The sequence below is a fragment of the Lepus europaeus genome, chromosome 5 (genome assembly GCF_033115175.1).
Source record: "Lepus europaeus isolate LE1 chromosome 5, mLepTim1.pri, whole genome shotgun sequence".
Taxonomy (NCBI): domain Eukaryota; kingdom Metazoa; phylum Chordata; class Mammalia; order Lagomorpha; family Leporidae; genus Lepus; species Lepus europaeus.
Genome location: NC_084831.1, coordinates 53,852,449 through 53,868,458, shown reverse-complemented (window position 1 = coordinate 53,868,458; position 16,010 = coordinate 53,852,449). Strand labels below are relative to the sequence as shown.

Here is a 16,010-nt window from a genome sequence, read left to right as displayed (position 1 = left end):
CTGCCTTCTGAAAGCAGTTTTCTCCTTTAGTTCATCGGTCAGGAGTCTGCTCAGATCCAAGTGATCTAAGTTCACAGTTTCTACTTGCTCCTTGCTCATTAAGAGACACCATTAAATGGGCCAAGAGTCAGGTCAGAAATACTGCTGTGTGGCTGGAGTACTGCGGAATGATGTACTACCTTATGTGCCTTATAGAGCGCTATGTGCATTATTCAAACACCGATTGTGGAGGAGTAGGCGGTAACAGCAGGCTCCCTATCTGAGAAGGGCCAAGGAAGCATCAGTTGTCAATGGGGGTGTATCACTGTCCTTGGAAAGCACAGGCATGTCAGGAAGAGGGTGAACCATTACTTGAAAAGGAAAAAATAACCCAACTAGGGCTGCAGTTCCTCACCATTTTACTCCACATGGAAAATCAGCATTAATGCTCTCCTTTCTGCTCCCACACAGAAGGGGATAATGGCAGTGAGGTAGGATAAGTGGAGGGACTGAATTCACAGGAGAATCAGGAAGAAGACACAGTCCCTGTTCGTCATAGAATCACAAACACTGCCACAAATGTGGCTTGTCCGAATTTTAACACAAGGATAATGCTAAAACCATAGAAGGCCAGCTCACAGAACGCAGAGGTCCTTGAGTGGAGAGGCCATTGCTTAGCCAAGTGCTGGTGTGGGGCTGCCTTGTGTTGTGGTCTCCACATGCCCCAACAAAGATGGCTAATGTCTTATCCAGGCAGCCCACAGGCTGCAGGCTGAGCACGCAGCATTAAGCCTTGGTCCTCCTCAGCCTAATTAGAACAAGTCCCAGTGTGCGGGCTAAAGCTGCTTATAAAGGAACTTGTCACTTGGCCAAACTGAGAGCTGCAGTTCTTATCTAAACACAGGATATACTCCCATGAACTCAGCCCCGTCAAAGCTAAGACAGGAGCCTGTATGGCTATCAGTAATTAGAAGTACAGACTGTCCATCCACGTTGTAGAATATAATTCTGCTACATGCCAAGATATGGCTAACTTTATCTTTCAGATTCTCCTCTCAGATTTTCCTTCCACTTAAAATAAACCTGCTTCCCAGATGCTAACCTTTTTTTTTTTTTTCAAGATTTTATTTATTTATTTGAGAGACAGAGTTACAGTGAGAGGGAGAGGAGAAGGAGAGAAAGGCCTTCCATCCAATAGTTCGCTCCCAAATGGCTGCAATGGCCAGAGCTAGGCTGATCCGGAGCCAGGAGCCAGGAGCCTCCTCCAGGTCTCCCACGCTGGTACAGGGGCCCAAGGACCCAGGCCATCTTCCACTGCTTTCCAAGGCCACAGTAGAGACCTGGATTGGAAGAGGAGCAGCTGGGACTTGAACCAGTGCCCATATGGGATGCCAGCACTGCAGGTGGAGGATTAACCTACTGTGCCACAGCACCTGCCTCCTTCAGATGCCAATCTTTACTGAGTGTTCACTGGTACCTGAATATGCTTTATGGAAGAGAGCAACTGTAGCTGAAGGTCTATACAATACAAATAGCAATTTAAAAAACATTCTTATTAAGGTATAATTGATATGAAATAAGCTATACACATTTAAAGTGTACCATGACAGGTTTTTACATGTATGTATTTATACCTGTGAAGCACTGCCACACTCAACATAGTGAACATAATAGATTTAGTTGCAAGTCACTATTACAGAATAATGTGTGGACTTATAATTTATGTAAGTATTAAGGCATGTACTATTTTAATACCTAATTTATACTATCTTAAATACTTAATCTATACCATTTTAATATTTCATCTACAGTATCTTTTTAAAATTTTTTTAAAAAATTTTTTGACAGGCAGAGTTAGACAGTGAGAGAGACAGACAGAGAGAAAGGTCTTCCTTTTTCCGTTGGTTCAATCCTCAAGTGGCCGCTACAGCGGCTGGTGTGCTGCAGCCAGCGTGCTGCGCTGATCCGAAGCCAGGAGCCAGGTGCTTCCTCCTGGTCTCCCATGTGGGTGCAGGGCCCAAGAACCTAGGCTATCCTCCACTGCACTCCCGGGCCACAGCAGAGAGCTGGACTGAAAGAGGGGCAACCGGGACAGAATCCAGCGCCCCGACCGGGACTAGAACCCCGGGGTGCCGGCGCCGCAGGCGGAGGATTAGCCTAGTGAGCCGCAGCGCCGGCCAATCTACATTATCTTTTAATAACTAATCTATTCACCTAAAAATGCCAATTATAATAATACCAATTGACTAGAAAATCAAGTGAGAGAAAAACAAAAAATTAAAAAAAATTCCTGATGACTAAAAAACTATGTTGTGTGCTAAAACAGTCAAGCCAGTTCCCAAAGAGGCCTCGCTTATTTGTCTCACCTCACACTCTCACACCTTAATGAACGTACTGGGAATATATCCTTATCCAACGATGACGCACCGTAGAGGCCTGCGGAGAAACTCTATAACTTGGCCTGAATTTAATTTGCAGTTAGCCTGGCCTCTCTTTTAACCCCTCCTCACCTATGTTTTCTGCCCTTAATTATAGCTCTATTTTCATCTTGGGAGGCAGAACTGAGCCACCAAAAGGAAAAATAAAAGTCGATGATGTCATTTGCAATGTGCTATATTAAAGTTGCAACGCAAAAATGCACATACTCACCATAAAATGCTAACTATTCAATTAAATTCACCCAGTGAAAGAAATAAATGTTGCCTAAAGGTTTCACACCATCGAAAACGCTCTTTAGTTCCACCTACCTGAACGCCTGGCATTGGTTTCCCATTCATCCGTTCCCTAGTTCAGATAGTGCCTGCCCTGCACTTTCTAAAAGTCTTTAATAAGTGTGCTAAAAAGTGAGTCAGTTTGGAGGAGTCAAGTCGAGCATTTCGGTTTTTAATAAGCACCATAAACCATGCCAACTGAAAGGAGAAGAGTCTGCATCCTCACTTGCTAGAAGGCTCTGGGGCAAGGCATGAGCTCCATCTGACATACAGACTTACTAGGACTGAGAAAACAGAATTTAAGGTGCTTTGAAGTATTAGCTGTGTATACTTACTTGTGTGTGTCTGTACGTATGTGTTGTATTTTAAAGCACTAATTTTTATTGTTATTTTATTTGAAATGCAGAGATAGAGGCAAAGAGAGATCTTCCATCTGCTGGGCCATTCTCCAAATGCCCACAACAGCCAAGACTAGACCAGACTGAAGCCAGGAACCCAGAACTCAATCCTATGTTGGTGGCAGGGACCCTGAACCATCACCTACTGCCTCCCAGGGTTCACATCAGCAGGAAGCTGGATTGGACGTGGAGTCAGGTCTTAAACCAGGTACTCTGATACAGGATACAGGCATCTTAAGTGATAATTTATCTGCAATGCCAAATGCCTGTTCCTATATATACATGTTTTAAGGAGGAAATTTAGTAAGGAATAATAATGGAGAGGCAAAAAAATCAGATTTAGATGTTATATAGTCTCTATATTAAAATTAAGCGCAAGTTGAACTTTTCTTCTTAATTTAAGAAAGTTTTCATGGACAAGTTTAGATTGATTGCCTGCCATGATTCTAAGCCAGTAAATTGTTCAATGTATGTTGGGGGGTAAAAAGGAATAGGGCACATGTTCTGTTAAATGAGAGAAATCAGTGAGGAGAGAACTGAGTAGAAGACAGAAAAATTGACCTTGTATATCAAGATCAGCAAAGGAACACATTTACTGGCATAAAATTAAAATTATATACCTCTAATATCTGGTCACCAGCCCAAAGCCTCCCATCTCTGGCTGCTGCTCCTTCTTCATAGACTTCATGTATAACTATTGCATCCTATAAAAAACAAATCACTATTAATTTTCAACAACCACAAGTGCTTCCTTAAGAAAACAATCAAAGCACAGGCAGCAACCTATAATTTGCCAATAATGTTATATCTTCTCTGACATAAACAAGATACACAGCTATGTGCTATTCAGAGATATAATTAAGGTCTCCTATGATTCGTGTTAAGCTTTTTCCACATGTTTTACTGTTACCTTGTATGCTGCTGCCATGCATGAACTTGAGGTGAACTATGTGTCATTCTCATTTATATTTTATGATGTATTTTGAAACACGGTTGAAATGGGTTTTTATGGGTATTCAAAGATTTGGTATAAATGTGTGGCCTGATGAAGGGGGTTTGCCAAGCCTCATTACTTGGGCAATGAAAGAAAAGGACATAGTGGAATGCATCAGCCCTGGAGGACAAGGCATGGGATGGGGAGGAAGGCACTGGACCTAAGTGTAAGACAGCTGTGGATCTGGGCTCTGGTTGCCATTGTGTCATCTTGGACATATTAATGCCTCTGAACTCAGCACTCTGAGCCAGGAAATGAGGACACCGAGATCAATAGGAAGTAAGCGTTGGTTGAAGAAAAGTATTTCACAGTTAATAAATAATGAATAAAACAATCTATATCAAAATTAATAACATTAAACATTTTTTATCAACATAAAAATCACATTACCAATGTAAAGGATTCAGGCAATAAGACAGGTGTTACAAAGACTGCCTCCCATCCTTGGCCTTGGTCCCGTTCTCCCAAGGCAATCACCACTAAGGGTTTCCAAAGGAACTCCCTAAACAATTCATATTTATTTACTCAAATATTTATAGTTTGGTGGGATTATTCTAAATTATTAAACTGAATTTGTTCACACCACTTCCCCCTCTTTCCCATCCTGTTGAGCAAGAAGTTAAGCTTTGAAATTCCTTGCCATGGGGCTTCTTGTGTGCTGACAACTAGAGCAACCAGAAATCATGGGCCCCTCCTGCTTTTAATAAAAGTGACGATACTGAAAAGACTGTGTTCAGGTGTCTTGGAGGGCTGCCGGGTGAGGTCAAGAGCATTTCAGTGCAGGCTGGATACAGAGGTTTACAGATCCACAGTGAGGAATTTCACCGGTACTCCCCGGGGTTCTCCATTCTCTGTTCTGGACACACGCAGGTTGTGAGACCTGCAGGCAAGCATCAAGGGTGAAGGCGCAGGGCAGACTCCAGGCACAATGGATCCCAGCCTTGAAAGCAGCCCCATATCCAAGCTGCAGGCTCATGGACTTAAAGAGATAATGCAAGCCTGGGCAACGATGGGCTTGAAGATTACCAGGGTGGACTGATGGTAGTGATCACAGAGCCTTGCTGGTGTCTGTGTGTTTTGTTAAGACCCTGGAGAGTTAATGAGCCACCAAATGGCTGAACTCCATATTAGTCCAGAAGGATGGCACTCCAGAAGTTCACATTCAGAAAAAAATGAAATATTTCTTGTAAAAATATGAGGGCACTTCAAAAAGTTTGAGGAAAAGGAGAATTAAAAGATTTTGCAATGGGGCCAGTGCTGTGGCGTAGTGGGTAAAGCCGTCGCCTGCAATGCCAGCATCCCATACGGGCACTGGTTTGAGACCTGGCTGCTCCACTTCCAATCTAGCTTTTTGCTATGGCCTGGGAAAGCAGTAGAAGATGGCTCAAGTCCTTGGGACCCTGCACCTGCCTGGGAAGACCTGGAGGAAGCTCCTGGTTCCTGGCTTCAGATCGGTGCAGCTCCGGCTGTTGCGGCCAATTGGGAAGTGAATCAGTGGATGGAAGACCTCTCTCTCTTTCTCTGCTTCCTTCTCTCTCTGTGTAACTCTTTCAAATAAATAAATAAATCTTGAAAAAAAATGTCGTAGGGGGGCTAGTGCTTTGGTGTAGTGGCCTAAGCCTCCACCTGCAGCCCCAGCATCCCTTATGGGTGCCGATTCATGTCCCACTGCTCCTGTTCCAATCCAGCTGTCTGCTTACAGCCTAGGAAAGCATTGGAAAATAGTCAAGAGCTTGGGCCCCTGCACCCACATGGGATATCCAGAAGCAGCTCCTGCCTCCTGGCTTTGGATTGGCCTAGCTTGGACCATTTTGGCCATTTGGGGAGTGAACCAGCAGATGGAAGACCGTTTGGAGAGCAAACCAGTGGATAGAAGACCTCTCTCTCTGTCTCTCCCTCTCACTATAACTCTGCCTCTCAAATAAATACATAAATCTTTTAAAAAAAAAAAGGTGCTGCAAAATTTTTTGAAATCCATGATAGTTTTCTCATATTACAAATTTCCATGAACTTTCTGAAGACCCCTCATATAATAAGTAATAGAAAAAATTCCAAGCCAAATTTACTTTCTTACAAAATACAAAACAAACAAACAAACAAACAAACAACACAAAATAACCCTTCCTCCACTGCCCCTGCAAAGAGAGGGCTTTTTTTTTTTTTTTTTTGACAGGCAGAGTTAGACAGTGAGAGAGAGAGAGACAGAGAGAAAGGTCTTCCTTTTCCTTTGGTTCACCCCCTAAGTGGCTGCTACTGCCGGCACGCTGCACCAATCCAAAGCCGGGAACCAGGTGCTTCTCCTGGTCTCCCATGCGGGTGCAGGGCCCAAGGATCTGGGCCATCCTCCACTGCACTCCCGGGCCACAGCAGAGAGCTGGCCTGGAAGAGGAGCAACCGGGACAGAATCCAGTGCCCCAACCAGGACTAGAACCCCGGGGTGCTGGCGCTGCAGGCGGAGGATTAGCCTAATAAGCTGCGGCACCGGCCTAGAGGGCTTTTTAAAATACAAATTCTGGAGTAGCGAAGCAACAACAACAACAAAATGAAGGGGGCCTATAACCGAATCACCCCATCTGCATTCCAAATACTTTTACAATATTGAATACTTCCATTCTACAACTGTACAGTTCTGAAAACAGTCCTTATGACCGCAAGAGCCAGAAAAGGTGCCATGATCCAGGCAATCCATTTTTCAGATCTTCTACCAGCAATAGATCTAGACTTACGGAATTTCCAGACCCAGGGTGTTTTCACGCTGCCAAGAGTCTGCTTCTCTGGATGGTTTCAGGGCAATGACTTTGAGAAAACTTGCTGCGTCAGTGACCTGCAGTGAGCTCCACAACACAACCAATATCCCAACAAGGGTCCACTGTACTGACAACATGCAGGGAGGGGTGCTGCTGCTCCTGGGAATACCCTCTTCAAGATGCAGGTTTGCCATCTGGTGCCCAAACACTTCATTTCACAGGAGCGGGAGAATCACACACTGAATCCAGACTACACATGGATTTCACAGGGCTTGATGTTCAATATCAACTCCTTTGATCTTGATACATTGCAAATGAGAAAATTTTATCCATTCAAATTGAAAAGGAGAGAAAAGACCCGATGGGGTTTTTATTCCCTAAAACTATTCTGAATCCAAAGCCCTTAGATGGACTCCCATGCATAAAGAGAAAACACTGTGAACAGTCTCATAAATACTGAATGCACGGCCAATGATGTGATTTTGGCTCAAAAATCTTTCTGTATGAAAACTCCTCATTGGGGCCAGTGCTGTAGTGCAGCAGGTTAACGCCCTTGCCTGAAGCGCTGGCATCCCATATGGGCGCCGGTTCTAGTCCCAGCTGCTCCACTTCCAATCCCGCTCTCTGCTATGGCCTGGGAAAGCAGTGGAAGATGGCCCAAGTGTTTGGGCCCTTGTACCTGCATGGGAAACCCAGAAGCTCCTGGCTCCTGGCTTTGGATTGACGCAGCTCTGGCAGTTGCAGCCAATTGGGGAGTGAACCATCAGATGGAAGACTTCGCTCTCTCTCTCTCTTTCTCTCTTTCTGCCTCTCCTCTCTATGTGTGACTCTGACTCTCAAGTAAAAAAATAAATAAATCTTTAAAAAAAAAAGTAAAAAAAAAGTAAAGAAAACTCCTCATCTATTTTTTTCCTTTTGCCTGATGACTAGTGTACTTTGTCTTCATCAGTGAAATATAAGAAGACATGAAACACTGTGACCTATTCACAGAAGGGCCATGGTTCTTCCTGGGTACCACTGTGTGCTAACTGAAGCTGTGGTTCTCATACCTGTATTACATGGGGGTCACAGGGGTGAGAGGTGGGGACAAGGAACTAAATTAGAACTGTGGGCTGGTGAGCTGAAAAGAACAGGTTTATGTTTTAAAACTTGTGTACTTCATGGAGTGGGGCAGAATGGTGAAAATGACCCTGGTTTGGGATATATTAGGTGTCTAATTGATATAGCCATATTAAAATTTAATTTTTTCTGGCCTTGAAAAAGTATGATGACAAAATAATAAGTCAATAATAAAAGACTGACATTTATTACTTTAAAAAATGTTTATTTATTGCATATACTTGAAAGGGAGGGAGGGAGGGAGGAAGAGAGGGAGGGGGAGAGCGAGGAGGAGAGGGGAAGAGAGGGAGGGAGAGAGAGAGAGGGAGAAGGAGAGGGAGAGGGGGAGAGGGGGAGAGGGAGAGGGAGAGAGAGAGAGAGAAAGAGAGAGAGAGAGACAGAAGGATGCCATCTTCCATCTGCTGCTTCACTCCCCAAATGGCTGCAACGGCCATGCTGGGCCACAATGAAACCAGAGGCCTGGAACTCCATCTAGGTTTCCTACGTAGGTGGCCAGGATTCAACCACTTGGGGTATCATATGTTGCTTTTCAGGGTGCACATTAGCAGGAAGTTGGGTCAGAAGTAGGGGAACTGAGACTAGAACCTAGGAACTTGGATATGGGCTGTGGGTGTCCCAGGTGGTGGTTTAACCTGCTGTGGTACAATGTATGCCCCCTATTATTTTAAATAAGGAATTGGGAGTTGATATGTACCATGATTCTTGTTTCTTTCTTTATTTTTAAATCTATTTAAAAGGCAGATAATGAGACAGAAATATGTGTATGTGTATGTGCATGTGTGTGTGTGTGTGTGTATACACACTTTCATTCCCCAAATGCCTGCCATAGTGGTGGTGGTGGGGCTGAAGTCAGAAGCCAGGAACTCAGTCCAGGTCTGAGCCATCACTGCTGTCTCCCAGGGTCTGCATTAGCAGGAAACTGGAATGGGAGCTGGATACTGAATCCAGGTACATTGATGTGGGAAGCAGGTATCATAACTGCTAGGCAAAGTACTTATCCTCTTTTTTTTTTCCAAAAAAAAATTTAAAAAATTATTTATTTAGGAGACAGAGAATGTCTACAAGAGTTGGGATAGGGGCCAACTTCAGGCTGAAGCCCTGAGCCATGCAATTTTCTAGATCTACCACATGAGTAGCAGGATCCCAGTACTTGAGTCATCACCTGCTACCCCTAGGGTCTACATTAACAGGAAAGTAGAATCAGGAGCTGGAGCCTGGAATTACATCCAGGTACTCTGAAACGGGATGCAGCTGTCTTACCTGGTGTCCTAATCACCACACCAAATCCCCATTTCACACATGCGATTTTTACCTCCTTTTTGGATAGCTTCCTAAATTTTAAGCTTTAGAGCTATTCAAGCAAAACTGCAGCTCTGAGTGACTTCTCCCCTGCTAGCCCTTCCTTTCTTTGCATATTTAAATAATAGCCCTCCACTCAATAAAACCTGGGTGACTCTTACGCCTCTATTCCTGGATCAGCCTGTTCATCATCTCCCTGTTGGTGGATTGCTGGCTTATTGCAAGGCGGGGTCGGAGAGGGGAATGGCTATGAGAAGGCTCTGGAGTCGGAGCTCCTCCATCTGCATCCTGGCTGCTACCACAGGCTTGGGAGGACTGTTAACGACTCCAGGTCTCAGCTTTGACATGGTTTTTATGATATTATCTACAGATAAGGCTTATGTATTGTGCCAGCACACAGTAAGGGAGTGATAAATGCTATTTTTAATATCAGATGTCTGTTCTCATTTATTTAACATCTATGTGCCACAGACACTACACATTTCCACTTGTACCATTTAATCCTCCTAGCAACTAAGCAAGTTCAGTATCATTAGTTCCGTTTATAGCTGAGGAAATGGAAACTCATAAGGGTTCAAACTTGACCAGGTCTTTGTAGCTTGTAAGCAGAGAGATGAAATTCCAACTCAAGACTGCTCAGCACCAAGGCCTGTGCTCCCACCACGAACACAAGCTTCTCATCTGTTTTGAGTATTTTATTTTGCACTTACACAAAAGCGAAATGGGGTTTTTTTCCCATGTGGTATCAATTCTGTTGAAATACTATTACCTCAACGCTGCAGCCAAAACCTTGAGGCCATGAGTTGATCATTTTATAGACAATGAACAAAAAGATGACTTGTGGAAGTAGAAAGCAAAGCCTTTGGTCTAATGAGGTGAGGTGATGATCTATGAACCTCACAGTGAGCCCGGGCTCAAGGTTAAGGGACTGCACTACACGTAGCATGAAGGGTAGGCTCCCTCTCTTAACTCCATCTGCTATCCTTGTTTTTTTTTTTTTTTTTTTTTTTCTTGCATCCTTCATCTTTTCAGTCCTGTTTCTGTCCATGCCTGTTATTTATTGACTAGATAACATTTTTTTTTTCAATGAGAGGATATAAAGCAACATTATAATAGATACAAGCAATAAAATGTTGTCAAGATAAAAACTTGTTCAGCCCCAGAAAACAGATTAATTTCTGTTAATAATGGCATACACCTTAGGATCATTGATAGATGACCAAAACTGAAAGAATAAAAAACCAATGTCCTTCTAGTAACTGTGCTACAAGAGAAACTTCAGTAAGACGACCACTTTGCTAACTATCTAAGACAAAATCGACAATGTCCCTCTGGATACTTGAATCACTCACTTGGCACAGTAACTGCAGAGCCACGGCAGAGTTAGGCCAGTGGATAGGAAAATCTCTCAGATGGTGGGTTTTGCTAATCAAAAGAGGCAGGCAGGGTTCAGGGAAGTGGGAAGAGCCTTCTGCTTACAAACGCTTTCCTCAACGACCTATGTCTGACATACATTTAATAGAGGAAAACTCCTGCATTCTACAATTGGAAAAAACACAAAAGGAAAAAAAGACACCCTGGAGGAAGAAGCTGGCTAGCAAATCGATTGTATTGATGAACTACTCTCTCAATGTCTCCAGTCCTAAAAGTATTTATGTTCAAATATAGATAACATATGCACCTGGTACTAAACTCAAAATAGTACACACAGGAAAACTTTTTGCTACTGCTTGTCCCTAAGCCACCCAATCTCCCTATCAAGAAACAAACAGCATGACTTTTTTTGTGTATTTTTTTATAATGAAATCTATACTTTTTTTTTTAAAGATTTATTTATTTATTTGAAAGGCAGAGTGAGTGAGAGAGAGAGATAATATCAATCATCTGCTGGCCCAAATGCCCCCAATGGCTGGGGCTGGGTAGAGCTGAAGGTAGGATCAAGGATGCTCCATCCAGGATGGGTGTAGGGGCCCAAGCACCTGGGCTATCCTCTGCTGCTTTTCCAGGCACATTAGCAGGGAGCTGGGTTGGAAGTGGAGCAGCCAGGACTTGAGCTGGTGCCCCTATGAGATGGTGTTATTGCAGTCGGTGTCTCAACTGGCCATACCTCAACGCCAATCCCTCTGTGTATTTTTAAAAAAAATTTATTGGGGCAAGGTTCTGGCTCAGCAGTTAGAATGCTGACATTGCATGCTGGGGTGCCCCCATTTGAGGGTCCTGGCTCTGTTTCTGATTCCAGCTTCCTTCTAATACCTTGGGAAGCAGCAGGTGATGGCTCAAGTATTTGGGTCCCTGTTACTCGTGTAGGAGACCTAGATTAAATTGTGGGTCCTGGGTTTGGCTTGGCCCAGAAGCAGCCAAGTGTGGTCATTTCATGAGTAAACAGCAAGTGTGAGACCTCTCCTTCTACTTAATATATACTAAATTGATCTTCTGTATATAAAGAGAATAGAAAATGAATCTAGATGTGAATGGAAGGGGAGAGGGAATGGGAGAGGGGAGGGTTGCGGGTGGGAGGGAAGTTGGGGGGGGGAAGCCATTGTAATCCATAAGCTGTACTTTGGAAATTTATATTCATTAAATAAAAGTTAAAAAAACACTGAAAAATAAATAAATAAGTAAACATCTTATTTGTTTTGTTTTCTAAGATGTCTCTTATTTATTTTAAAGGCAGTTTCACAGAGGGAGAGAAGTCTTGCATCTGCTAATTTACTTCCCAAATGGCTACAACAGCCAGGGTTGTGGCAGGCCAAAGCCAGGAGCCAGGAGCTTCTTCCAGGTCTCCCATGTGGGTGCAGGAGTCCAAGCACTTGGGCCATCCTCCACCACTTTCCCAGGTGCATTAGCAGGAACAGGGAGCTAGATCTGAAGCGGAAAAGCCAGGACTTGAACCAGTACCCGTATGGGATGCCAGCACTGCAGGCGGTGGCTTAATAATCTTCTATAATACAGTACCAGCCCCTATTTGTTTAAATTATTTGAAAGGCAGAGAGGCAGATAGAGAGAAAGAGAGAGAGAGAGAGAGAGAAAGAGAGAGAGAGAGAGAGAGAGAGAGAGAGAGATGGAGAGCTCCCATTTGCTGGGCCACTCCCCAAATGCCTTTAACAGTCAGGGATAAGCCAGGTCAAAGTGAAGAGCCGGGAACTCCATCTAGGTCTCCCACCCTGGTGGCAGGGACTCAGGAACTGAACATGCCCACAGAGCCAGCAGTAGCGGGAAGCTGAAATAGACAGCAAAGCCAGGACTCGCACTCTGCCGTGGAATGTTGATGTCCCAAGCAGTGCCTTAACCTCCAGGCCAAAAGCTGTCCCTCTTGTATACTTTTACAGAAATATCCTGTATAAAGAGCTCTAAAATACTTGAAGGTCATGCCTTCTTTTATTTGCTGCCTCCTTTGTTTCATGAAATTCTATTAGAGGCAATCAACTGCCACTGCTTCAATGAAATCTTCTCTGACTTCTTCCCTGGGAAATTTGAATGCTCTTCTTGTGGGTTGCCACTAAATCTACTAGTATTACTGAACTCAGCACAGCATCACAAGTGATTGATTGTTTATGGATCTATGTCCCATACTATGTCCTGTTCACGAAGGACCATTTCAGGACCTAGCTACTTGCAACTCATCACGGTATCCTGGTGCTGAGCCCAAAGGAAGCACTTAATAAAAGCTTGCTAAATGATTATCAAGAAATTGAGATCAAAATGACTCAGAAAAGAGAGGTTGGGGCTGGTGTTGTGGTACAGCAGGTTAAGATATTGCCCGTAGAGCATCCCATATGGGTGTTGGTCTAAGACCCAGCTGCTCTACTTCCGATCCAGCTCTCTGCTATGGCCTGGGAAAGCAGTAGAAGTTGGCCCAAGTCTTTGGGCCCCTGCACCTGCATGGGAGACCCAGAAGAAGCTCCTGGCTCCTGACTTTGGATCGGCACAGCTCTGGCCATTGCGGCCAATTGGGGAGTGAACCATCAGATGGAAGACCTCTCTCTCTCTCTCTCTCTCTCTCTCTGTCTCTCTCTACTTCTCTCTGTGTAACTCTGACTTTCAAATAAATAAATAAATCTTTAAAAAAAGAAAGGAAGGAAGAAAAGGAAAGAGAGGTAGATGGGGTCAGAATGTCATAATCCTACCTCAATCCAACCAAGCCCCTGATGGTCAAGTACTAGTGGAATGTCACCAAAATACCCATTACAAATGGATGTTAAAATCCATCTGAACTTCCAAGGATTTAATTACTTTAGCTTAGAGAACAATTTAAAGAAGCCAGTGTGAGAGGCTTAATTATCACTGAGCCCCACAAAAATCTCAAACTCCTCCAAGAGGATTTAAGCTTTGAACTGCTGGAAAGGAATTTCATAATCTCTAACAGTATATCCTCAGAGTCAAAGTCTTCAGGTACTTCAGCCCATCAGTCAACATTCTCTTTACTGTTCAAGCTGCCAACAAGGAGATCAGGTAACTCACAAATGTACCAAGCATTCAGCAAAATGCAATTTTATTGCCACAACAGGCCCACAATACTTTAAAAAAGTCATGTGTTAGAAAAATTAACTAAGGGTCTCCTGTGGGCTGAAGGATATCAATAAGCATCCTTTTGTGGATGAACTATTTGGTAGAATGAGATTTTATATTTCTAGATATATTTAGTAGACTGTTTTAACAAGCATTCAGGATGAAAGTTTGGTAATAATTATATGGTAGCTAAAGTAATATGTCTACATGATTTAATTTTATTGTTTTCAGGCACATTTTACTTAATTTGGATCACTCTGGAAATAAACACAGTCTTTGCTATACTCATAAAGGCCTCAACAAGCAGCCCCTACAGGGATTCCTAAGGGACATTTTAACTACAGAAAAGCTCTTCATTGAATTTCATATTTAAAGGGGAAAGCATACTTACCAATGATACTAAGAGTTGTATCTTATTATCTTGCTTTCAGATAAAAAGCCCTTCTCAAAAGAAAGACCCATGTGGACTAATAGAAATATTAAAGATATTAAATATATAATGGAGATTTTGAGGGCTTGCGCTGTGGCAGAGCAGGTTAAACCACTGCTCGCAGTGCTAGCATCCCATAAGGGTGCTGGTTTGTGTTTTGGCTGTTCCACTTCTGATCCAGCTCCCTGCTAATGGACTGGGAAAGAAACGGAAGATGGCACAAGTACTTGGGACCATGCACCCACATGGGGGACCTGGAAGAAGCTCCTGGCTCCTGGCTTTGGCCTGGCCCAACCGCAGCTGATGTTGCCATTTGAGGAGTGGACCAGTGCATGGGAGATCTCTCTTGTTTGTCTCTCCCTCTCTCTCTGTAACTCTGCCTTTCAAATAAAATAAATAAATCTTTTAAAAATGGAGATTTAAATTTTCTCCTAAAAGAAACCATAGTTCAGATCTATTGCCTTAGAGGAGGGATGCTACTTTTAGACACCACTTGATTCAGTTCTTCTCTATGGCTGTCATTGTTCAGAAATCATAGACAGATGTGCCTTCTACACTGTAGGCTACTTTCTCAGCAGGAAGTCCAAACAACTTGGAAGTGAAAATATGATGAAGATAGCAAAATCCTTAGTCTAATGCTAGACAAACAAGAACTTAGTTTATAGCTATACAAGGACAGTAAGTCAACAATAGAGTCTGAGAAACCTTTCTATATCCTACTAGAAATCATGGTTTTTAAAATCTGGGTACTCTGTTCATTAATAAATTTGAGTTCATTGCACAGATTTTCTGAGAATATCAGACTGTAGTCAAACTCTCATTAATCCCTACAAAACTCTGCAATGAAAAGATCAAAGATGTCTGTATGCCCTAATGCACACCTACAAAACTCCTTGAAGAGGAAGAGATGGATTATAATTTCAGTATGTACTATTTTGGAATACCGACACAAAAATTCTCAGGTAATAAACTATTAGATAACACAAATGAGTATTAAATCAGCTATAGTATAGCGGCTCTTTTGACATAAAACTAAGGCTTAGGGGTCAGCATTGTGGCATAGCTGGTTAAGCTACCATCTAGATACCGGCATCTTATATGGGCACCAGTTTGAGACCTGGCTCCACTTCCGATCCAGCTTCCTGCTAATGTGCCTGGGAAAAGCAATGAAACCTGGCCCAACAGGTTGGGCCCCTGCACCCACATGGGAGACCCAGAAGAAGCTCTGGGTTCCTGGCTTTGGCCTGACCCAGCCCTGGCCATTGTAGCTACTTGGGGAGTGAATGAATGGATGGAAGCTCTCTTTCTCTCTCTTTCTTTGTAACTTTGTCTTTCAAAAAGTAAGGCTTAAAGTACTCAGTCACATGGAAAGAAATAACACCAGTCTCTATGGGTTTTTGTTTTATTTTTTTAAAGATTTACTTATTTATTTAAAAGGCACATTTACAGATAGGTATAGGCAGAGAGAGAGAGAGAAAAAGAGGTCTTCCATCTGCTGGTTCACTCCCCAAATGGCCTCAATGGCCAGAGCTGCACCGATCTGAAGCTGGGAGCCAGGAGCTTCTTCCAGGTCTCCCACGTGGGTGCAGGACTTGGGCTACCTTCTACTGCTTTCCCAGGCCATAGCAGAGAGCTGCATCAGAAGCGGAGCAGCCAGGACTCGAACCAGTGCCCACATGGGATGCCAGCACTGCAGGCGATGGCTTTACCTGGCCCCTCTACATATTTTAATGCAGTGGACAATGTCAACAATTCTAAAACTTAAACTTCGGGATTATAAACTCTTACACACTATTTATAGGTAACTAATATATAAAATGAAAA

The 16,010-nt window shown here is 43.3% G+C and overlaps 1 protein-coding gene across 9 annotated transcripts in view; it reads right to left on the bottom strand.

The window, feature by feature from the left end:
* PATJ (PATJ crumbs cell polarity complex component) overlaps positions 1-16,010 on the bottom strand; it is a 445,385-nt gene that overhangs the window by 45,949 nt on the left and 383,426 nt on the right. For all 9 annotated transcript variants that reach the window (XM_062191443.1, XM_062191441.1, XM_062191445.1 and 6 more), the window contains one exon: positions 3,709-3,792. In XM_062191443.1, the coding sequence (XP_062047427.1) occupies positions 3,709-3,792 (84 nt within the window). The remainder of the gene's footprint in view (positions 1-3,708; positions 3,793-16,010) is intronic.